General features: G+C 35.0%; 2 protein-coding genes and 1 long non-coding RNA gene across 3 annotated transcripts in view; 1 reads left to right on the forward strand and 2 right to left on the reverse strand.

Annotated features, from left to right (window-relative positions):
* Window positions 1–6235: 6235 nt before the first annotated feature.
* LOC112051809 (uncharacterized) lies at window positions 6236–8002 on the reverse strand. Its single transcript, XR_002887264.2, has 3 exons — window positions 7912–8002; window positions 7460–7624; window positions 6236–7160 (listed from the first exon to the last, which is right to left on the reverse strand). It is a non-coding gene; the product is annotated as an uncharacterized LOC112051809 (long non-coding RNA).
* Window positions 8003–8227: 225 nt separating this feature from the next.
* LOC112051808 (ras-related protein Rab-21) lies at window positions 8228–16830 on the forward strand. Its single transcript, XM_024090604.2, has 4 exons — window positions 8228–8646; window positions 11478–11645; window positions 12514–12632; window positions 13774–16830. The coding sequence occupies exons 1-4, from the start codon at window positions 8515–8517 to the stop codon at window positions 13982–13984; spliced, it is 630 nt and encodes a 209-aa protein (XP_023946372.1). The 5' UTR covers window positions 8228–8514; the 3' UTR covers window positions 13985–16830.
* A 4464-nt stretch (window positions 16831–21294) lies between these two features.
* The window catches only part of LOC112051811 (ATPase family AAA domain-containing protein 3A homolog), a 12897-nt gene continuing 8815 nt past the window's right edge, over window positions 21295–25376 (reverse strand). Inside the window, exons 9-10 of the mRNA XM_024090607.2 lie at window positions 24606–24804; window positions 21295–23455 (exon numbers count right to left, since the gene is read on the reverse strand). Of these exons, the coding sequence (XP_023946375.1) occupies window positions 23270–23455; window positions 24606–24804 (385 nt within the window). The 3' untranslated portion in view covers window positions 21295–23269. The remainder of the gene's footprint in view (window positions 23456–24605; window positions 24805–25376) is intronic.

The raw sequence follows: 25376 nt of genomic DNA on the forward strand, positions 1-25376 counted from the left end.
AAGTGTGTTTACTCGCAAATGTGTTATAAAACGTCGTATGACATTGCGTGCGCTTTGATAATTACAGCCTCTGCTTCCTTACTACAGCTCTCGCCTTTGGCTCGAGCTGCAATATCGCCTCGGCTGTAATTTTCATCTTACCGCACTAATATCATAATGTACTATTATAGCCTCATAATAATATGTCGAACGAAAGCTTATTTTATGTTTAATTTAACTGTATTAGGTTGCCTTCAATTTAGTTTATTATGTAAAATACGTGGCCGCAATTTAAGTAGGCAACCTATTTGCAATGTATCACTGTGGACATTATCTGTCATTTATTTCATAGCACATTAGTGCTATTCTAACTATTAGCCCATACCCTCATCTGTTATTTATTACAATAACAGATGAGGGTATATATTCAAGAATGCCGGATCTTAGACCATGAAGCTTGTACGCACGAGAGACGTCAGTAGCAAATTATGTAGTATCGGAACTATTTGGTTGCAATTGAAGTTGGCACATTACTGGCATTTTAATGGGCTATCCATCCGCATAGCTGGCCGACCTTATCTTGATTTATTGCTTGCGCTTCCACTGGCATCATAAGTCAGAATATCGAATTCCGAATGGTTAATTTAATGGCAATGCGTTAAAGCTACTCTGGCCACAGTTTTGTTCGCCAAAGACAGGACACTTTAAAGGAGACTTTTTGAAATAAGTTATCCGAGCAGTGGTCTTATTTTTAAGATAACAAAATATATTTTACTTGCTATAAGCCTCTTAGATTAAATTTATTTCTAAATTGCGCCAAATATGGATTCGTATATAGGTAATTATTGTTTATTATTCAAGAACTCCTCTACCTGTGTATATACTATATTATGAGAATAGAAATCGAGTGTCTGTACTTTGATCAAAATAACAAAAATCGAGTTGAGGCGATCAGAAATGAGGATTAGAAAAAAAAAATTTATCTGTTTGTCCTTCTGTCTGTATGTTCGAGCTCTGGATATATTGGACGGATTTTGATGCGGTTTTCAAAGGTAGATCAAGCAAAAACTAGCGGAGCAAATAAGCTTTGTTTCAGTAAGATTAGTAACGTATTTAAAAAATAAAAGTTATGTAAAAAAACTAAACCGAATTCCATAAATTGATACGCAGGGGTTAGTCAATCAAGATTAAGATTTTGTTATTAATTAAATTACTGTGCACTACCATAGTAGATTACAATAATGATAAATAAAAAAAAAATGCTTGAAGGAAACTAATAAAGATTACTTGGATAAGCTACTAGATATTATGTTTTCGTGTTTTATATCACAATTATTATAGTTGATTTCTTTATCGAATACCTACCTAACTCTAAACAAAAATATTGTAAATACATTTTGAAATATAGGCGGTTGCGTGCGGTGTTTACCTTTATATGTATATCTATGTAGATTTTTTACTTAATAAAGAAGATAATACCTACTTCTTGCTGTTAATTTTGGTAATGGAAAATTTGTAGACGTAATAAAGAGAAATGGAAAACTTCCTGTAAAGTGTAGCCCTGTGGTTGCAGTAGCTAAATCTGATAGAATTGGCTGATATGCATTGTTTATGAATGGACCGCCTCTATTTCGAGCGGTGGCGCGTGATGTATTTATTAATGCGAGTTCATTGAGGGGATATTCATGGATGCACTTTTCTCCGGCTTGCGTGGAATGCGCGAGCGGCGCCGGCGCCTCGATGTAAACACTTCTATACATTATACTTTAATGTTTATAAAGTGCAATACAGTCAATAGTGTTATAAAACTTGTGTCTAACATTAGTACACATAGTCATACCTACTCGGAGTCATACCTACCCAGAGATCATTATATTAGATTCATCATCATCATTATCAGCCGATGGGCATCCTCTGTTGGACATGGAATTCTTGCATGTATTTCCAAACAAAACGGTCTCGAGCCACCAGCATCCAACGGCTCCTTGCAAGCCGCTTGATGTCTTCAGTCCACCTAATGAGGGATCCACCAACCTGCGGTTTCCGGTGCGGGGTCGCCATTCTGGCACCACCCCCAACGTCCATCGGCTCTTCGAACTATGTGCCATGCCCATTACCACTTCAGCTTCGTGACTCGCTAAGCTATGTCAGTGACTTTGGTTCTACTGCGGATCTCCTCATTTGTGATTCGATTACGAAGTGAAACTCCAAACATTGCTCGCTCCATCGCCCGCTGAATGACTTTGAGCCACTTTTATAAGGGGGCCACAGTTAGCGACCAGGTAAGGATTTACTATTTAGGTAGGTATAATATTTAAACAAATGAATAGATAGGTCTATATACCTAGGTTCCGAGATGTGATAGCCCAGTGGATATAACTATTTAGGTATATAATATCTTTTAAATATTACCATTTACCAATATTCCCATTCCCCTCGAACTAGTCGGGAAGGAATGTATTAGGAGTGGGTACAACAACCCCTGTCATCCTGAGAGGAGACTTGTGCTCAACAGTGAGCCGAATAAGGGTTGTGAATGATGATATGGGTGTTATTCTAAGGAGGTACATGGTACAATTATAAAAGTGTTTATAAAATGTTAAGCCCTCATTCGCACGAGAGTTTTTTTAACGGACGTTCACACGACAGCGTTTTCAAAACACGACGCTTTTTTTTGAGCAGTGTTGCATTTTCATCATTTAACTTCATACTATTTTGGAAAAATGAAAGAATTTTGAATTTGAAAGCTTTTTTTTTCATTTTAAGTATTATTTTTAACTTGTAAACGGATAACAACTTAATTTTTACTTTTTTTAGCATAAGCTTTTTCGGTTACCTAATAATCACAGGATAATGAAATTTATAGACTCGTATAGAGTTGATAAAATTGTCAGGCTAAGAGTTCAACTACTGTAAATTCCCAAATTTGGTAAATAAATTCCATTTTTATAACTTATCGGGAACTAGGACTTTTCTATTTATAGTAAACTCAACAAACGTCATTGTCATGAATAATATCTGTTTTACATGCACTCAAAGTTGACCAAAACGCTTAAACGTTCATCTTTTGGTGCCACTACCTATATCCACCAATAAGCACCGGATGATATTTGTAATTTTTATCACATTATGTCAATAACTTCATCTTTATTCATCATTATTTTGATGGGTTGATAATAAAGGCCAAAATAGGAAACAGGCCAGCAGTACACTTATTATTTTGCCTCTTAACATAATATAACCTTTTACCAAGAAATAGGAAAAATTTTAACAGCTTAATAAACTAGCAACATTACACGTTGTTGTTACAATTTTTGAACACAAAGCGCTGTATAATGGCGACTGAACGTACCTTCTTATTTTGTCTTTGAACATTCTGCGACATGACGATTTGCCAATGAGCCATTTTTGTAACTGATAGAATCATAATATTCTTCAAGAATTTCTTCGGGAGCTACCGTTTGCTGTAGAATCCCTGTCAGAATCCCTTTGGTAGGTTATGGAAATATGTTCCCCAGGTCAGGGATGCAATGTATTTGCAAAACGGAGTCCACCCTCGTGACTCAAGATTTTCAGCCCCTCCTGATACTTTAGGCTGCACTGGATTATTTCATCACGTACAGTTTGTATGCCAATATCTAGGTAAGTACATATACTTATTGCTGATACGTACGTAATGAACGTAACTTCTGGTACTTCGTTTTTCTAAGAGAATACATTAACTCAAACCTAAGGCCACAACGTTTGATGTATATATAAATACTAGTGGACCCGTTCAAGCTTCGCTTTGACTTATGTGCACTTCTTCCACTACCCTACCCCTAACCTACCCCCACCTTACCCCACCTTACCCCACCCTACCCTCCACCCTACCCCCGCTCTACCCCTACCTTACCCTACCACTACCTTAGTGTATGTATATGTATTTGTGTTAATATTAAAATTTTGCTCTCATTGCAATTGAGCAACGGCTATTTGAGATGACATTTGGAACGTTTATGATAGCAAATGTTACGGCGCGATCCTTGTACTGCAGATCCTTTCCATAAAACGTTGGAACCAAAAACGCACTGTGCTTACTTTTGCAACACCGCTGCCACATACATCATTAATACTTTGAGCCGTTTCTGCAGTACTGCTACGACGATGGAATGGAACTCGTACTCGTATTTTGTAAACTAAGTGACGCAAAGAAAAAACTAAAATTGGAAACAACTGGAAACAACAAATGAATTAGGGTTTTCAAAACACAAAAGCATGAGTATTTTGAAATTGGAATTCCTATTCAAAGAGGAGATATTTGAGATGAAAGTGACCAGAACGACAAAACGCCAATTTCAAAAATATGGCTACTACATCAACATGAAAATTGCTGCAGTTATACTCGTCGACTCCTATTTAAGTAAATTTACTTTCCGAAGATAGTGAATTGTATGTTGTATAATAACTTGTCGCACAATATGATATAAATAACTATAAGTAAAATAAATACTGTCATTTTATTTTAATCCATATAATTTAATATTTTTTATGAATTTATTACGAGTTGACTAATATCCATTATTTTAATGTCTGTCAAAGAAATCTGTCTTTATATATTAGGTTTAAAACAATGGTCTGAATGGTTAATGATACTAGGTATTTGTATTTGAAATTATTATGTCAAATACAAATACCTTGTGTCAAAATAAAAATATAGGTACAGAATAGCCGACTTTAAATAAAGACAACATGGGGTAATTTTCCGTCACTGGTAACACCGTAAAATCTACTTATCTTTGTTGTTGTGTGGTTGTTGCTTATATACATAGATAATAGAGGATATGTGACAAGTAATTTTCGTTGAGACTTCCGGTAACCATGTTTGGTCACCAAATTGAACTAGGGCTGTTTTATCGATAATTATTAAGCACTATAAAATTATACAAAATATTATCTATACTAATATTATAAAGAGGTAAAGTTTGTAAGTTTGTAAGTTTGTCACATTTTTTAAATGGGGTAATCTTCGGAACTACTGGTCCGATTTTAAAAATTCTTTCACCAGTAGAATGCTACATTATCGGGGAGTGCTATAGGCTATATTTTATATTGGTATCATATATATTAGCCGAGTTATCACAGTTTTTGTCATACAGGTCGGACTGAAAATCCTCTTAAACAGACTTATTCGCATGCGCTGCCTTAACTATTATGTAAAATTGAAATTAATGTATGGAAACTTTATGTATCTTTAAAAGTTCTACAAAAAAGTCCGCGACACCATATATCTATCTTCTATATCTTAGCAGATATAGTACCTTTTGTGTTTTAAAAATTATTAATTTTATATACTTAGGTTTACGTCATTATTTATACAACTAAACTTTAATCCTTATTAAAATAAATTATTTAATAATCACAAGGATATTATGGAGATAAGATTTGCCCTTTACAGTATGTTAATTACTTAAATAGTTTCGGAGATAATACAAGATTTCTAAAAGACGCAGTAATTCCGCTATATGACGCCCGGCGCTTTCATTTACGTAGTTCCCGTTCCCGTGTGAATATGGGGATCAAACATAGCCTTTGACACTCGCAAATAACGTAGCTTTCTATTGGTAAAACAATTTTCCAAATCGGTCCAGTAGATCCAGAGATTACCTCCTACAACCACACGAACTTCACCTCCTTATATTATTATCATAGAAGTCTCTATTTCTCTTGGTCATACCACCACTCTCGAAGGACTGGACCGATTTTGCTAGGGTTAGGAGTAAGATAGAGAAGTTACAGGGTAGGGTAGGGTACGGGTAGGGAAGCGTAGGGGTAGGGTAGGTTTAGGGTAGGGTTTAGGGTAGTGGTAGGGTAGGGGTAGAGGTAGGGTAGTGGTATGGTAGAGGTACGGGTAGGATAGGGAAGTGGTAGGGTAGGGGTAGGATAGGCATGAGATAGGGGTACGGGTGGGATAGGGGTAGGAAAGGGATAGGGTACGGGGAGGGTAGGGGTAGGATGGGAGTAGGGGTAGGATGGGGGTAGGGTGTAGGTAAGGTAGGGGTAGGGTAGGAGTAGGTTTGGGGTAGGGTAGGGGTAGGGTGTGGGGTAGGGGTAGGGTAGGGTAGGGGTAGGGTAGATGTAGGGGTTGGGGTAGTGGTAGGGTAGGGGTAGGGTAGGGTAGGGATAGTAGTAAAGTTGACATCGAAATTTACGCGGACGAAGTCGCGGGCGTCCGCTAGTGTTTAATAAAATGAAACATTTTAAATTCTGTCTTACATTATTATAATATAAAATTCCATACAATTGATTTTATCATTAAAGTGTTTTGTATTTAACACAGATTAATCAATAATATACAGATGGAGCGTACGTAACATGACGGTGTCGTACCCGCTACGAATATGAAATTCAAAAACGAATACGTTCTCTTGTCAGTAAGATACGAACCGTCGCATCAGTAATTTTCAATATTATTCAAGAAAAATGGCCTCATTTGTTTCTAAATATTTTAAAAACTGTTCTCTAAAACTAAAGAAATAAGATGGAGTAATTTTTTATTGATTATTATATCAATTTACGTAATTGTTTTTATATGCAAGGAGACGCGTGACTTTTGTTTTTTTTATGGGTTGCACGCACGCTTCAGCACGCAGTTTGTAAAGACTCTCTCCGGTTACTCTGTGGTATTTAATAAACATTGTATAGTATAAATTATTTAAACTATATAATGTTTTGTATTGGCACTCACGAACGTGGCCTGTGTATATGTCTTGAATGTGTAACGATTACTATCAGATGAATATGATGTTGTCCTAGACCACCAGCCTAATACTAAACTCTCCAAGTCGCACAGTTTATGCACTGAATCCTCAAGGCAATAGGAAACAAAAATCGTAATTCATCAACAAAATTTATTTATAGAAGTTGCAAAACTTAAATTTTTTTACAACGTTATACGTTATACATATCAAAAATTAATAGGCTAGTTAACACTTTTTTTATAAATGGTCTTAAATATTTGATTATCGTTCTACTAGATAAAATTTTTTTTTCATATGTTTTTGAGACATTATTACAAGAAAAATTTAGTTTTTAAATATGTTTTTGACAATACGAGCCAAAACGTTCATAATTGAACCAGCCGTTACTATTTGTACGTTTGGTGTACTGACTGACTGATAAGTAGATGGAACTATTATATCCTGCAAAAACAAAATAATTATCGTTACTATAAACAACTATAGTATTATTCAATATTAACATAGTTTATTGATTTTTGCCTAGAACTTTGTCCAATACTTAATCAGCTTTTCCTTTTCATAGGTAATTATTTTTTTAACAAATTTGTGAATGATATCTTTCTCTTACAATATTGGACACAGTAAAAAAATTATATAAATAAATGTTAAAATTAAAATTTGCTAGTATTCAGATATTTTAAAATCAGGGAATTCCTATATTATCACAAACAAAAATGATTACGATGAAAAAGGATTCTCACCGGGATAGATGGGCAGGCATTGTCTTTGAGGCGCGGAAGGCATAATGTTAAATTAATGTGATCCTTCTTAAAATGATCACTACATATGCAACTGTATCGTGATGGAAATTAGGGCTATTAATGCTGTTTAGCCATTTTTGTCTTAAATCATGATTTTTTGGAAATCTGAAAAATATAAAATATAACTATACAATAATTTATTAATTTATATAGAACATAAAATAATTTATTAATTTATACGTTTTCGCTTATTTCGATGATATAGCGAAATAAATCAATTGTTCACTATTCATCGATATTGTAAACAATACTTTCCCAACACTACGTATACGGTCAAACCAAAACTCGTGAAATAATTCAATTCTTTAGGGATTGCCCATAAAACCACGTATTATAAAGCTGTGAATTAGTCAATGGGCCTAATTAAAAAAAACACCTTTAAAATACTCAACATGAACAGAAAAATCAAAGATTGAGGTGGGTGACAAAGGGTTGTTGTCTCTTACCGGAAGACTAATCTACATAATAATATTGTCAAAGAAGCATAGTCTCCTCCCTATAAATAAAAAATAAAAAAAAAATCAAAATGTCGATGTCATTGTCAGTGTCAACTTTGGTTATAACTGACAATGACAGCGTTCTAGATACTCTATTCTAAGATGACAGCAATCGATGCACAGAGCACACATGTATCTAATTATCTGTGACACATTTAAGGCAAAGAGTAAGTTTAAGTTTCTAGTATTCTCTAATTTCATCTGTGACCACCTTTGTCAACTGTCAACTGTCAACTGTCATCTACAAAGTTGAAAGTACATTTGTATTTATCAAAATTCGTTTTCATATTTTAATTGTACTAAAAGAAGTTCCAAGTGCTTGTTCGTTTGAAATGATATCTTAAATGGTATTACAAATAAACAAAACGATTTTACAGTTAAATTTCCAACAATAAACTAAAGTTAAAAAGTGTTTACCAACCTGTAAATAGCGTGATCAATAAGTTTAGTGATCTAACGTATCCAATTACTAGGATATTTCTAGAATAACAAATAACAATGAGTTCAGCTCCGAGCGGCACTAATAATTTTAAAGTGGTTTTACTGGGAGAAGGATGCGTTGGGAAAACATCAATCCTGCTCCGATATATCGAAGACAAGTTTAACGATAAACATTTGACAACATTGCAGGTATGCTAATAGATTAAGAAATAATCCAATTTAAAGGTCGGTGGTTACGTTTTTATACACATAATGTAATCACATGTTTAGCTGTCTAGATGTACTTGTAGCTATTTTAAAATAAATCAATAAGTATCATACTTTTTATTATTATATATACCTAGGACACACAGCTCAATTTCGAGAAAGAGGTAAATCGCCGAATCTAGCTCGGTTCGTCAGCGTTCGGGAAACTCCGCGACATCTTTACGTCCAAAAAGTAGGAAGACATGGGTCTTCTACCAAGGCATGTTGCCAGTGATGACTTACAGATCAGAGACTTGGTTGCTAACTATAGGCGTCATGAGAGTGGAGAGTGGATATGGAGTGAGCTACTGTAATGTGACGGGTAGCAACAACAGTGATTATACCATTATTTTGGCAGAAGAAACACCTCAAGCAGGTCTCAGGACTTTTGACCTGATTTCAGGGATCCCTTTAGAATGCATAAGCACTCGCCTTCCCTGCCCAACATGTTCTCCAAAAACTAAACAATTTATGATCAATAATTACAACACAAAACATTATTAATAATTACAACAAAACATGACTGCACAAAATCACTAACATGAGGCTATCTGGCAGCATGACAGTGTCCATGCTGCCTAACAAACAACTTAGGTCAAGTCATCAATTACCCTCTACATATAAATATTTATACCAACACTGATACCTCTCTTCCACAATAATATAGATGAGACAAATATCTTAGCATTTCATAGATTCATCAGGGAAAAAACTCTGAGCAAAGTCCAGGACTTGTGACCCTGGATGTAGAGTTAAGGAATTCCTTGAAAATTGATTAACCATCCCTTCCTCTGCTTGTGTTGTTCTCCCTGCCTAGCCAAATCTGGTAAGATCCCATAAGAGCACCCATTCTAATATAGAACTTGCTGCAGTTCTAGAGAGACCAAGGTCTTTAAGCAAGTTATAGAGAGATTTTGCAGGTAATCCTCTCACACCTACTTCTATGGCATACAGACTAACTACATAGCCATTTTTAGTTAGTTCATTTGTTAGGTCATTATTATTCACTGTTATATACTGTAGTCCTTTGGAATGTTAGTCTCCCATGGCACATCAGGTGCAGATCTTAAGATTGAATAGGGTTTACTGAAAGAAATCAATTTTGAGCCTGCTGTGACAAACTTAATTTGTCTTTTAGTTGTAGTTAATACTTTTTGAGCTCTAGCTACTAAAAGGCTTATAGTTTCACATATAATTTGAAGTACTCTATAATGAAGATGTGAGTAAAGACCCCTATCCAGAAGCACCTTGCATCCAACCAACAAGTGCGGTGTTGTTTCTATTGCCTCACCACAAGTATAGCAAGATTTTTCAGTGGCTTTCCCCTATGATACTGAGTTTCTCTTTTTGACGGCCTCTGTGGCGCAGTGGTATGCGCGGTGGATTTACAAGACGGAGGTCCTGGTTTCGATCCCCGGCTGGGCAGATTGAGATTTTCTTAATTTGTCCAGGTCTGGCTGGTGGGAGGCTTCGGCCGTGGCTAGTTACCACCCTATCGGCAAAGACGTACCGCCAAGCGATTTAGCGTTCCGGTACGATGCCGTGTAAAAACCGAAAGGGGTGTGGATTTTCATCCTCCACCTTGACAAGTTAGTCTGCTTCCATCTTAGACTGCATCATCACTTACCGTCAGGTGAGATTGTAGTCAAGGGCTAACTTGTAAAGAATAAAAAATAAAAAAAAAATCTCTGATCTAGGAGAGTCAATTGAAAGGCATTAAGATAAAATTTTAATAAGGCAGGAGACCAGTCATATATCAAGATGTGCCACTTTACTGCAACAGGGATGCAACACAACTCACCTAAGGATAACCACTCATTTTGGTTTTCTAAATTTATTGCATGCACTCTCTCATGTCTCGGTGTCCCTTATTCTTACTTGCACCCAACCCAGCTCTGTTAGTCTGTGCACCTGCCATAAATTCTTTATGGAATTGAAGCCTTAATTTCAATTCACTGGCACACTCATCTATTGGGAGTGACACTACTAATTTGTTTTGAGACTTTGACAGGACATGCGTTTTGGTAACTTTAAGATGTTTTTAGAGTTCCGAAGGCTTCTTCCAATAATGAATTAAGGAACTTGTAACATTATGGGTGCGTTGCAGGGAGCCTCTGGATGGTGGCTCGAGAATGTAGTGATTAGAAGTCTATGGAGAGGCCTATGTCCAGCAGTGCACGTCCTTACCTTATCCTTACCTTAGCCTATTATTATTAGCCTATAGACGTCCACTGCTGGACATAGGCCTCTTGCATGGACCTCCTTCTAGCCTTCTGAGCCTTCTAATAAGGCCCATAGTCAGCGACCAAGTCTAGGATCCACAATTCATCACTGGCAACACACACTGTTCGAAGACTTTCGTCTTCAAGCACTGAGGAATTTCGGACGTAAAGATGTCGCGGAGTTTCCCGAACGCTGCCCAGCCGAGCTGAATTCGGCGATTCTTCTCTTTCTCAAAATTGTCCAAAGTGGACATTCATTGGCTACTAGTTGATGATGATGATGAGATATGCTTGGAAAAATTACCTTTCTAAGCCAAATCAGCAAAAATTGTTTTTAACATCTAACCAAGAAAACATTTTTACTGGTATGTGAAAATTGGAATTGCTCACTACAACAAATTGCCTCGAATTTCTTGTGACATTCGGAATTCTTTTTTTGAACCCAAACAAATGAAAAATTTGTGGAATTCATTGCTTCTTCAGTGTTCAATATGCACAATTACAGAATAAAAATCAATTCAGCAAAAGCATAATAAAAACTATTGTACACAGGCAACATTTCTGAACAAAAAACTCAATATAAATGGAAAAAGAATTAATCTATCAATTTGGGACACGGCTGGTCAAGAAAAATTCCATGCACTAGGACCTATTTATTACCGCAATTCCAACGGTGCTATACTTGTTTATGATATCACTGACGAGGATTCTTTTGGAAAGGTATGACAGAACTATATTTTGTGTTTTTTGTGTAAGATTAATAATAATATAGGTACATTACTGCAGCGGCCGGCATTATTTCGTTCGTCCATCAATGCCTGTATAGGACTTTTCTTAAATAATGCTAGTTTTATTTCATTTAATTACAACAAAGACAAAATCAGCTTTTACATTTATAGTAGATTAGTGGACGCCCGCAACTTCGTCCGCGCGAAATTCAGTGTATCGCAAATCTCGCAAAACCCATGAATATTTTCGGGATAAAAAGCATTTTAGTCCAGGGTATTACATATCTTCGTTTTAAATATCAGCTAAATTGGTTCAGTAGTTGCGGCGTTAAACAGTAACAAACATCAACACAAACTTTCGCGTTTATAATATTAGTAGGAAGTAGGATTCAAATTCAAGTATCTATACATACGAGTATCATAATCTTGCATAAAATGTGCTTTGTAGTAGCACGTTTGATAAAGGAGAAGGATTGTATGTAATTTATTCATAAAATATTCCTTTGTTGAGTGACGATCTTGGCTGACCTTGCTCTGGATTTAGAAACGTGTAACATGGCATAACATGTATTTATCGTCTTTGTTAAAAATTAAAATATAGGTCAAATAAATGAGAGAATAAAATAATCTTATAATCACTGAAGTTCTTAGCAATTCATTATTTTGATTAATACATATTTAGAAAAATTTCTAAATATGTATAAAAAGAAAAATTTTCAAAATTTCATTGGTAATGATGGTGATTTCAATAGAAAATTATATATATTTGTACCACCCTCTGGTGCGGCCCCTGGTGTATTTTTTTGAACTTTTAAAAGAAAATTTTTTTTTAAGGTTCATTAATACACATTTACTTGCAGGTTAAAAATTGGGTGAAGGAATTAAAAAAGATGCTCGGATCTGATATTGTCCTGGTTATTGCCGGTAATAAAATTGATTTGGAACATGAGCGAATGGTGCCCTTAGATGAAGCTGAGAGGTACAGTATTAATATAAATTGTATATATATGCAATAGTAAGCTTGCTTATTTGACTTTCATATTAAAACTATACATGTCATAACAGATTGTCATCAAATTTTGCAAACGTCCACATTGTCAGGAGTTTACTTCTAGTCCGCCCTGAACGGCATGTGGTTACTTGCTGATAGAAATTTGTAAAAAAAGACACTTCAGGATTTTTAGACTGAAAGACTAGCCGACCATTGTCGTGAATATTTAAGTAAAAAGGATATGGTCCAAAATTGTATGGAGCCCAGGATCAGTCATTGTACCCTGGCGGAAATAAAAGAAAATATTTTTTTTAAGTATTTTTGATTTTACAATTCTACGAATTTACTTTAATTCTTTCGAAATATTCTTTCATTATCTCCCAAGAAATGCAACACTAATATGGGTAATAATGGCGGATTGATGACATTTTCAACGCAGTAGTTGATTTGACGTTTGCTGTCAATTGTCATGTCATGGTTGTTTTAAAGGCGCCATCTTGGTATAACTCAAAAACTTGATTTTTAATTTCATTTATTTCTTTTTATTTTGTTAGATTTATTTACTTATTTAGATTTTAATTAAATCCTTGTATTTTTAAAACATTAATGATACGGGGTACAAGAGAGGACCTGACATGGACCATCTCCTTTAACATAAATTGAGAAATCATGCAACTGTCTTAGTTTTAGTTCTAGTTTTTAGTCTATGAGGCTTTGCATCACAAGTTCTTCAGTTCAGTGTGAAATAATGAGCCTTTTTTCTTTTCATCACATTCCCAACAGACAAGAGTTCGGAATGTGATGTATTAATATTGGTGATGAAACCGTCAGTCCGTATCATCAGTTATCTTTTCAGTGGCGTGCTTTCAACTAGGGTATGCACTATATGTATGATTTGTTCAAAATAGAAAACTCCTTTTTCAATCATGGTTTGTGATGACTCTTACGGTTTGGCAGTGCATTTTTGCATCTATGAACTGCATCTTATACTCCTGACAAGAACCAATCATTAACTCGGATTGGGGCAGCGTGGTGGATTTGCTGTTTTTATTCCACTCCTATAAAGTGGGAAGTTTGGCCGTGAAGTAAGCCGTTAAACTAGGTTGATAGTTGTTTATTAAATTTTCAGTTATGCAGAAATGGTTGGTGCCAAACATTTCTACACATCTGCTAAACTTAATCAAGGCGTGGAGGAACTATTTTTAGAATTAACTCGAGAGATGGCAGAACGATTCGAAAAGAACTCCCAAACTGATAACAATAAGTCGGCGAGGGTACTCGTAGTCGACGAAGACACCCCGACGCAGTCCTCATGCTGCTCAGGTAACAGGAGTAATTAAAGCGGGAACATTTTGTAATTTTCAATTCCAACGAATTCGACTAAATGATGGCATGACACCGTCAAATCAATCCAATTTTGAGAGTTTATTTCTGTTATAGTATTGTTCTATTATGTATTTTCGGGGCAAAAAATGTTCTAATAAAAGAATACTTTGCTGACTATTAACTGCACTGTATGATATCACTGTTTAAGAAATATGTTAAACATACGTAAAAAAATAATTGTACGAATCCACATTTTGAAATAAATATCTGACTGTTAATATATAACTCTAGACTGACCAAAAAAATAATTAAAATACCCATTTCACTAAAAAAGAACTATAATGCTATATATATAATGCTATGTATATGAGCTTGGCAAGTTCGTTGATGACACTCCATGGTATGCAGGCGACGAGGGACTTATGGCAGGGGTGTGATCTTGTGCTCCAGAAGTCAAGTGCATTAGTCGTGGACAGTCATTGTCGACGAACACTCGTATTAAATGACCTGCGGCTGTCAGATCAAAACACACAAGATATTCATATTCGAAAATGAGTCCTACGACCTGCTATTGGTTGTCCAGACAACCAAATGAAAAAGTATACGTTCACACGACAGCGTTCTTAAAACACGACGCTTTTTTATCGAGTAGTGTTGCATTTTTAATTTTGGGCGTTGGAAATAGACCACGAATTAAATTAAGAACGTTATAAAAGCGCTAACGCTGCGTTTTTAACGTAACGCTTTTTTAAATCTCGTGCGAATGCGGCCTTATGTGTAGCGGCCAACTTTTTTTCTGTCATTGATACCTAACCCGCGGATTGTGGTACGTCTGAATTTGCCAAATTTTATCATATTAGCATAAAAATACGTGTAATGCTTCCATTCGAGGTAATTTTTATATTTTTGGTCGGGATACAAAATTAATTTTAACAATAATTTAGCTTAATTAATACTTGGACTTTCATGTTAAAATTATATCTAAAATATACCCTAGTAAATAACCAATGTTAATTTGTTTGTAAATATTTTTAGGCATATATTATACACATATTGTAGTCTGTTATTTATTAATTAAAATTGAGTTTCTCGACCTCTCGGTACAGAAGACCATATTTATTTGTGTTCTCGCTCTGCAGGAAATTCTAGAGCTTCGTGTTTTGATAATATTCTCTCATAATCTTTGTCCTCGCTCCTGGGCAAAGAGTTTTGGAAATAAGATGCCACCCTGTCGTCCTCTTTGTATATTTTCAGAAGCATTTAATATGACAGGCATTGTTTGCCCGCAAGCTCACTATCCATTTCGGATAGTGTGATTGCGGCTTGTTGGGTGAATTTACAACGTTTGACGTTGAAATTTCGCCCAACATTGTGCTACAGATTGACATGTTTGCTGGTGAAGTTGCAAGTTGGCCCTAATACTGTGCAACGGCGTAAGTGCGTACTACTCACGCCGATCTTCTTTAGCTTGCTAGCAGTTTAGCCATTTTCTTAACTGGCGCTCCTTTTTTCCGTAGCAGTAGCATCTTTCTTGCCAATTTTTCAAGTCCACCTTTATTTTTGTTTATTTATTAAGTCTGCTATCGACTTTTACATATACAAAGAAATCAACGTATTAAAGCAAACATTGCTTGCAAAACCTCTTTCATCCAATAATGTAACAAAACAGTTTAATTATAAATCTAATGTACCCTAATTAATAGCAAAAAAAAATGAAATATGTAATACCTTCGTTGCTTCTGAGGGTGACGGATTAGTCTCGGATTGCGTACTCCCTGCAGGATTAATGTTCATTACCCGACTGCGTCAGGTACTATTTTTCGAGCGTATGTAACGACGAATCACGTTAGCTAGTCTATGCGCTGCGTTGAATAAATATACCAATGTTGTAAATGCATTTCAAATAACCCATTTTGTGTGTTTTTTTTATGCTGGACAAAGGCTAGTTCTACCTAATTCTTTTACCATCGTTGCAAGTTCGCTCCAACATTGTCCGAAAATTGACATGTTCGCTGGTGACAAACGAAAATTAATGGTTCTTTTGTCACTACTTTTAGCAGACTCAGAGGCGATTACAAAAATAAAAAAACTAATATCGAACAAAGGTTATGATTCACAACATTTGTCAGGACAAATTAATTAACAAATCAAATCAAAATAAGACCCTAGAATGGCAGAGAATGACTTTGAGTGAAGTCACGTACTTGCGAACGATGTGTGTAGGGTTTAAGGATCCTTTGACTGCTAACAAACACTCCCCTTTTCCACTCAAGTCACTCTCCCCGCCTATTTCAAGTAACCCATAAAGAATTACACAATAAGAGATGTGGACGGCTCGAACGCCACGAGCACACTGAAGCCGTCCGTACCGCAAGTTGTTGCAACGCGGCGATAACACTACTACTACTCGTGCCGGCCGTCTTTAGCTGCGACGATATCTTGGGTTGATTGCTTTTGCCATTTTCTTAATAATAATCTAACACTTACCGTTAGATATTTTCGCAGTACCTACTACATTTTTCTTACCCCTTCTTTCCATTTCCTTCATTTATTTCAAGGATGACGGAATGATCTCGGTTTGCGGACTCCCTGCAATACTACCGTATACCGTGTCTCCGGCCGGATTTTAATTTCTTTGGCACCCGTTCGCTTCACAAACATTACACGTCAGATTCGCACCTAGACTTGTATATCAAAGTCAAAGTCAAAATTCATTTATTTCAAATAGGCTTATTTTACAAGCTCTTTCGAAACGTCAGGTAATAATATTAAACTTAAGATAATGGTGATAATAATTATTCGAAAACTTAAAATGCAAAAAAGCATCTAAATGTATGTTTGTAAAGTATTTAAAAATGTTTAAATTTGCTTATTTGTCACTTTTTATACAGAATTTATATTTATGTCTTATATATGTATCTTTAAGAGGAAACAGAGAATGAAAGTGATCTAACGCTGACTATTCGGCCTTTAATGATTTTATAAATAAATATATTATGTTCTTATGGCGCTGTGACTAAAAGTCTAACTGTTTATTTAGTGTAATACCTAATGTTAAGAAACCTTACATGTCTTACAATAATTATTTACTAATTATTACATTTTACTGTTATGTAAAGCTTTTTTAAATAAACAGAACTGCTTAAGTTTCTGTCTTTTGATCTAAAGCTAAACAGACATTATTGTATTTGGTTAATTTTGATTAAAACATTATTTTTTGTTATATAAAGATTTGTTGTGTACCTAAATAGATAGTTTATATCTATCGGTGGTTACAGTCTAATTACTAAATTATGTAGTTTCATTAAGATAAATTATTAATATAAAAATATTATATCCAGTAGGAATGTTATTTTTATCAATACTTGTATAGCAGATATGCCCATGTCTTATTTAGTATCTTGAATGTTTTAAAATAAATAATCCTAAACCGCGATATTCCGTTTTGAATAGCTAATAAATGCCTGTCCAGCTTGGTCTATTCACTATTTTGGTTTTTATTATGAACCTATTTTTTAAATAAACATCTAATCATTTGAGAAATGTTAGCTACCTACTGTATGATATCCACCAGTAGGTACCGGATGACATTTGTTACATAGAATCTCAATTTCGTATTATCAGCTAGCATAAGTCAAAGATAGTGAATTAGCCTGCTGATGAGGCTAATAAAATCAGTCGGGTTTTTCATTCACGCCCCCCGGCCCGCGCGGGAGTGTTACGAACGAAGTTTCCAAGCTATACCTAGTTTCTGCGATTACAACGCATTAATTATATAGGTACCTACAGCAGTATTGTCACGAGTTGCTTAGTAATGCTGGTAATTAGTGACTCACTAACTCTAGGGCTTTTTAAAACATAAAAACGAATATATTGATGACTGGGCATATCTGCGAGGAAAATTTCATTGACTTTAGAAAAAAAAGTTAATATTTTGTAGAAAAAAATCGTATAGCGTAAGCGTACATATGCAATATACATAGATAAAATGTTGTTGTAATGGTTAAATACATAAGTATAGATATAGCTGATATATAAATAAACTATTTTTTTCTTGAAAGCTGTTTTATTTTACCGTATCTTCTATATAAATAAAAAGTGCGTGTTCGGCCACGCGCAATATAAGGTTCCGTAGATTAAATTAGCACTTTAAACCCGTATATTGCAAAAAATAACGATGGTATAGACAAGCAAAAAATCATCCTCACTTTGCATATACGGAAGGAACCCAAAAACATAATTTTTTCAAAATTTCTTTTTACCACTTTATAGACTACTACTACTACTACTACCCTACTAGCAATTTATTCAACACTCGCGGACGCCCGCGACTTCTTACGCGTGAAACCCTACTACTACGCCTACCCCTACCTTACCCCTACCCTACCCCTATGGTAGGGACCATGCGACGGCGACGGAAGCTTATAAAATGGAGTAACTTTTCCCGTTTTCTCAACATTTCCCTTCACTGCTCTGCTCCTATTGACGGTAGCGTAATGAAAAGTATACTTTAACCTGCCCAGAAGTATGATGAATAATTGTACCAAGTTTGGTTAAAATCGGTCAAGTAGTTTTAGTTTCTATAACGAACATACCACGCGACGGAAGCTTAAAAAATTGAGTAACTTCTCCCGTTTTCCCAACATTTCCCTTCACTGCTCTGCTCCTATTGACGGTAGCGTAATGAAAAGTATACTATAACCTGCCCAGAAGTATGAAGAATCATTGTACCAAGTTTCGTTAAAATCCGTCGAGTAGTTTTTGTTTCTATAAAGAACATTCAGACACACAAAAATGTTACTGATTGCATTTTTGGCATCAGTATCGACCACTAATCACCCCCTGATAGTTATTTTGGAAATATATTTCACGTACAGAATTGACCTCCCTACAGATTTATTATAAGTATAGATGACCTCCATTTAACTCCATTTTCTTTTACTGTAAATTCGAATTTCTCGAAAATCAAAAGTATAAATGACAGAAGCGAGTTCCATGTATTTGTTATTTCCGTGGGTCCTTCAGTATTGTAGTTACTATAAGGTGAGTAAATATATTGAATTGAGTGAGTAAAAACCATGAGTAAGTAAGTATAAGACACTATAAAAATAATCTATACCATAGTGTAGAGCCGTGATAGCCCAGTGGATATGACCTCTGCCTCCGATTCCGGAGGGTGTGGGTTCGAATCCGGTCCGGTCATGCACCTCCAACTTTTCAGTTGTGTGCATTTTAAGAAATTAAATATCACGTGTCTCAATCGGTGAAGGAAAACATCGTGAGGAAACCTGCATACCAGAGAAATATCTTAATTCTCTGCTTGTGTGAAGTCTGCCAATCCGCATTGGGCCAGCGTGGTGGACTATTGGCCTAACCCCTCTCATTCTGAGAGGAGACTCGAGCTCAGCAGTGAGCCGAATATGGGTTGATGATGATAGTGTATATCTATATCTATGGAACTCTGCCAGCTTTAGTTTCAATCACCAAAGCTCTTGGAGGCCATAAATCACTTGGAGGCCGTTGGATCAGCTTCCACCTTCACACAAAAAGTAAAACTATAAGAAATTGTAATATTGTCATCAATTGTAAATTCTAATACTGTATGATTTTTTTTAAAGAGCAATTGTTGAGTTTCTTGCTGGTTTCTTCTCAGCAGAATCTTTTCGAACCGGTGGTAGAATCTTAACAAATAGTCAACTGTGTGACCTGTCAAAAGTGCTTGTAAACTGAGCCTGCTTGAAATAAATGATTTTTGATTTTGATCAAATATAATTGGAACCATCACTTTACAATATGTAATGTAAAAGGAGCCGGAAACAGGAGTCCTTAGGACAAATTAATAAAAACAAAAAGGAAATATCAACAATTTTGTATTGATAAATCTACATGACACAACTATTGAATATAAATCGATATTTGACAGTAGTAACGAAAATACACAAGACATGTAATATTTATATTTTAAGTAAAATGCCTATATTATTTTTAAATACAATATTTATACAACCGAAACAATGTAATGGGTAATAATAATATAAATCAAAGAAATTAAGTGTATTCCCGAAAACTCTCAAATAAATCATTTTCATTCACTAAAACAATCTAACAAAATTATGTTTAACAAAATTATAATTACGATTACTGCAAGAAGTAGATGCAACATTAAACTTAATGCAATAATTCTATCATTGTGTTTAATTAGTATATAATAATATTAATTAATACATACATATTTAAAACCATTATGGAATCAATCACATCACTTGGATTAAACGAACTGTAAACAGTAGACACATTGATAAAATCTGTAACTTAGATGGTGTGTATTTTTTATAATTATTAACCGACTTTTATTTATCATAAATTAAAATTGAATATGCTGTGTAATTCTTAGTTTTAATTTATATATTTTATTCGTCATTCTATTGTATTTAGGATTAAAATAAATAAACTAATAAAAAAAAATTGTCACATTCTCTAAAAAAAAGGTATAAATCAAGAGTTTACTTATATTAAGAAACAAGATAAGGCGATACTCTGTGATATAACACGTGGCCGTCTTTCCAGACCTTAGCCCTCATTCGCACGAGAGCTTTTTTAACGGACGTTAAAAAAGCGTTCAAATATAGTGTGAAATTAAATGAAAGTCTATTTCCAACATTGACCTCTTATAATAAAAGGACGCACAATCATGTAGGAAATTTCACTTAAAAACTGGCCAATTTTGCTTTGACAGTTTTAGAATTATTTGTAAATAAAATTATACCTAAATAAAGTTTTTAAATATAGTCCAATATTCAATAAAATCCCAAATGCAGAGCAACCTTAAGGATTGAGTGTAAGGTTGAACTCGCAAATGCGACTAATTGAATTGAGTGCCAAGAAGTTATCTTTGGCACTCATTCAGTGGGGACGTTTTTTGCTCGCTGATTGTGCATCCACATTTTAATAGGAGATCGATGATTTCCAACGCCCAAAATTAACTTATTAAACGCAACACTGCTCGAAAAAAGCGTCGTTTTAAAAACACTGTCGTGTGAACATATATTTGGGAATACATTTGTTGTATTTGAAAGATTTTTTAACGTCCGTTAAATAATCTTTCAAATACAACATTATTAATTACGAATGCGAGCCTTTATGACAATATACATTCCACATGAAGAAAAAGGTAAAGTCTGCGGTAGTGTCACGGAATGCCAAATTGAAATTGCGCATTAGGAAAACAAATATGGAAAACGATTGTATGCGGCCGGCCTAAGGTCCAATTCGACAATTAATTAAAATAAGCATATAATTTCAGATTTATATGCTTATTTTATTAAAAAAAAAATTAATTACAGTGTGAGCACAAATGACAAGGCCGATGAAATGCAATAAAAAATGAAAAGATGAATTAGTACGTAGGTTTTAACGTCTCTGAACTTGCGAACAACGCCATCTATTATAAACTAAACCTAAAAAAAATTGAGATTTCAATTTAAAGCAATTCAATGTGTAAATATTCAGGAATGTGTAACACTAAAGATTATGGGTGTAAATTTTACTTGATAATTAAACCAACGTAAATATAAAATCGGCCTTGCCTTTACTGCTTTAACTTGTGCAAATTATATGTAACTATATTATAGCCACAGAATAGAGAATGATACAGAATAAGCCTTTACAATACGGTAGGTGAAGCCGGTGAAACCCATAAAAAAACGCGTCAAGCATCTCCTTGTCATCCGCATATACGAACTTTTTTTATAATTTGTATTTTATTTTTTATAATTTATTTGTAAATTAAAATAATAATCAATAATTACATAAACAAACATATTTAAATAATTTCACATAAATACATTGTGACAAAATGTAAATTAAATCAAATGCACGAAATGCACAACATTGTATAGCGTGACCAGAAAAATAAAAATATTTTAACCATATTGCAGTAAAAAACTATTTTTTCCTACAAACCAAGCATTAAAAAACAAAAAGTAGCAGCGCCCCCAAATTTTTTAATATTTCTGGTTAGACTATAAATGTTTTTTTTCATCTTAAATATTTGTTGTTTCTGTGACTCAAAAAGAGTTGAACGGATTTGTATGCACTATAGTTAATTATAACAGTAGTCTATTTGTTTGTACTAATCTTTGAGCTTAATAAACTGTTTTTTTTTAATTAGATCATTCCATTACATTTCAGATTAAGCTTAGTATGTAAATGGATATCCCGTAAAAATCTAACAACACTTTGCAAAATATTCTCCTTCAATTACATGACATGCAAATGACTGTGTAAGTTTAGAACAAATATTTAGTCACAAAGGACTTACTTTCAAATTGTTTTCCGACCATTAACCTCTTATAATAAAAGGACGCACAATCATGCAGAAAATTTCACTTAAAAACTGGCCAATTTTGCTTTGACAGTTTTAGAATTATTGGTAATTCTAAAATTGGTGGTTTGGCCTTTAAATAAAGTACACTATTCAATAAAATCCCAAATTCAGAGCAAATTTAACCGTAAGGATTGACTTTAAGGTTGAATTTGCAAACGCGACTACTTATATTGAGTGCCAAGAAGTTGTGTTTGGCACTCGTTGAGTTTTATGGTCGCTAATTGTGCATCCACTTTTTAATAGGAGAACGATGTTTCCGACACATTCAGCTCAAACTTCCAAAAAATGGCACTGATTAGTGCAAGTACTACACATATTCGAAAATCATATCGCCCAGGATCCGTGGAACCTACAATTGATTATTTTCAAGTTGATTTTCCGTGATTAGCTTCATTCGCTCAACTTTTCTATTTACGAAAATTTTTGATTCTGGTAGCTAACTAGGTTACACGTTTTTTTTACTGTTGCTAAATTAATAATTATACAACTTAACAGCCACAATGTCCTGCAAATTGTATTTGTAATTGTATTGTACAAATTATCTCGTACCGTAGCTCAGAAATTTTTATTACCTGGTAACCGAGTTAGCTACCAGAATCAAGAATTTTCGTATGTAAGAATATTGAGCTTCTCATGAAGATGAAGCTACTAACGGAAAATTAACTTGATAGTAATCAATTGTAAAAATGTTCCACGGATCCTGGGCTTTACTAATGTTAAATAGAAATATAAATCATTTTTTAAATTTCATTGACAACTCTCGCAATACTTTAATATCATTGTCCGATAATAAAACATACTTTTGAATTTTAGTAACAGAGAAATCATATATGCACTGTTTATTATCACAGTCACTGCTGTTTACGGAACTTGGGTTTCTTAATGGAACTTTATTATTTTTGGTGTCAATGTGTCACTTCTCTAGATCAATTTCTTTGACCTTTCCCTTTGATGTTTTGGCTTTGGATTTTTCTTTGGTGTCTGTTATTTCTGTAACGGTCACATTCTGAATAGTATCCTCTGATTTATCCAGCGGTGGCAGGTCAATAAGATACGGCATTATGCTACGGGTCTTTTCTTCAGCGGAAAGCCATTCCATCTGAAAAGATAGTCATTAAAATTATAGTCAATTCATTTTAGATGTATGTTTAATTTTGTAAGGCTGCGTTTATGTAATATATTAGGGTTGGGTTACCATCTGCCTGTTACTAAACAACCCTAACAATTCCAGACCTGAGTGAAGCTTCTACTTGTGATCAGGTAACCCTAATCTGTGTGATGCCTTTATGGACCTACAAAGGCTTGAGAAGTTACCTTCTGCATGTGATTAAACAACCCTAAGCCTTTCAGACCTGAGTCAGGCAGTCAGTAGGTGAGCTACTGCGGCTTCGAAAGATAGTTTCTACTTATGATCAGGCAACCCTAACTCCTAATCTGTGTGATGCCTTTATGGACCTGAAAAGGATTGAGAAGTTAGCTTCTTCCTGAGATCAAACAACCCTAAGCATTTCAGACCTGAGTCAGGCATCTACTGAGCTACTTTGGCTTCGAAAGATAGTTTCTACTTGTGATCAGGCAACCCTAACTCCTAATCTGTGTGATGCCTTTATGAACCTAAGAAGGCTTGAGAAGTTAACGTTTACCTATTATCAAACAACCCTAAGCCTTTCAGACCTGAGTCAAGATTCTCCTGAGCTACCGAGGCTTTGAAAGATAGCTTCTACTTATGATCAGGCAACTCTAACTTCTAATCTGTGTGCTGCCTTTATGGACCTACGAAGGCTTGAGAAGTTACCTTCTGCCTGTGGCTATGATCAGGCAATCTTGAGGCTGCGTGCCTATTATGTAGAAACGACAGTTTACCGTCGTGGATGTGTATTTTAAACAAAGGCGTTCGTTCGTGTAGACAAATTCGATATTCGATTGAATCGCGGTAATGTGAACAACAGTCGTAAAACGGTAAAAGATCGTCACTATAAACAGAGATGATAAACCGACACTGTAAAATATCGTTACGATAAACCGATTCAGTAAAAACAGAAACAGCTACGCAGTGGGAACGCAGAACCGATAATATCAACCCAATCCAATTTGAACACTTAGCCACAGTCATCGTTCAATGGCAAATATCAGTGTGACACTCATTTTTATTTTGTTTGTAGATAAACAATCCACATCGAGTTTAGCTTTAGAATAGACTATTCGGATTTGAATCTGTCCCCAGGAGATATTGAGGCATCAGAAGTTACCTTCTGCCTGTGGTCGTGCACCGCGTCATCGCATATCTCGATGCACATTTGCTCCGTGAGGCGACCGTCGTCCGAAGCGTACGCAGCCGCTTGCCAAGCCACGCCCAACTTGGACAGAGCGCGACCGGACATGCCGGCCGTCCTCTCCGCCAGCTTCGTACACAGCGCGCCGTAATCGAACTGATCGACGTTCAATCGCCTGATAATAAAAAAAAATATAAAGTCCAGCCGCTCAGAGGTTGCGTGTCTGACACCTGTCAGATACTATTGTTTTTATTTTTTTGTTAATGTTTAAATTTGTAATACTTTATCAGCAAAATTAATACGTTTATTGTAAGTTGGCATAATCATTCAAATTTGAATGTTATGATTCGTTATTATGGTAATAAAAATTTTATAAAATTTTGCCGTAAATTCTACGCCAGTCGAAAGTTACATCGCCCATTCGATCAGGACCTGTGAGAATCTCTAACAGGCCAAACTTTAGTGTTAGTAAGATTTATTTAAAATACTGTTTTAATTAAGATGACATTCAGCAACCGTTGGAGTGTAACGAAATCTTCACTCTCCACCCCTCAACAATTCGCAATTTGGATCGTGCCACGTTGCATGAACCAGATCATGACTAAGGCATGACTATAATATAATCAGCCAGCTTAATTAGTAATCACTAAACCAATGAAACATGCAATTACAGGTAATAATAATGTAAACAATTAAGTAAAAGTATTGTCATTCTGTGTCCTCGTAGGCTTCAACGAGAAGAGATTC

This window comes from Bicyclus anynana, chromosome Z (assembly GCF_947172395.1).
Source record: "Bicyclus anynana chromosome Z, ilBicAnyn1.1, whole genome shotgun sequence".
Taxonomy (NCBI): domain Eukaryota; kingdom Metazoa; phylum Arthropoda; class Insecta; order Lepidoptera; family Nymphalidae; genus Bicyclus; species Bicyclus anynana.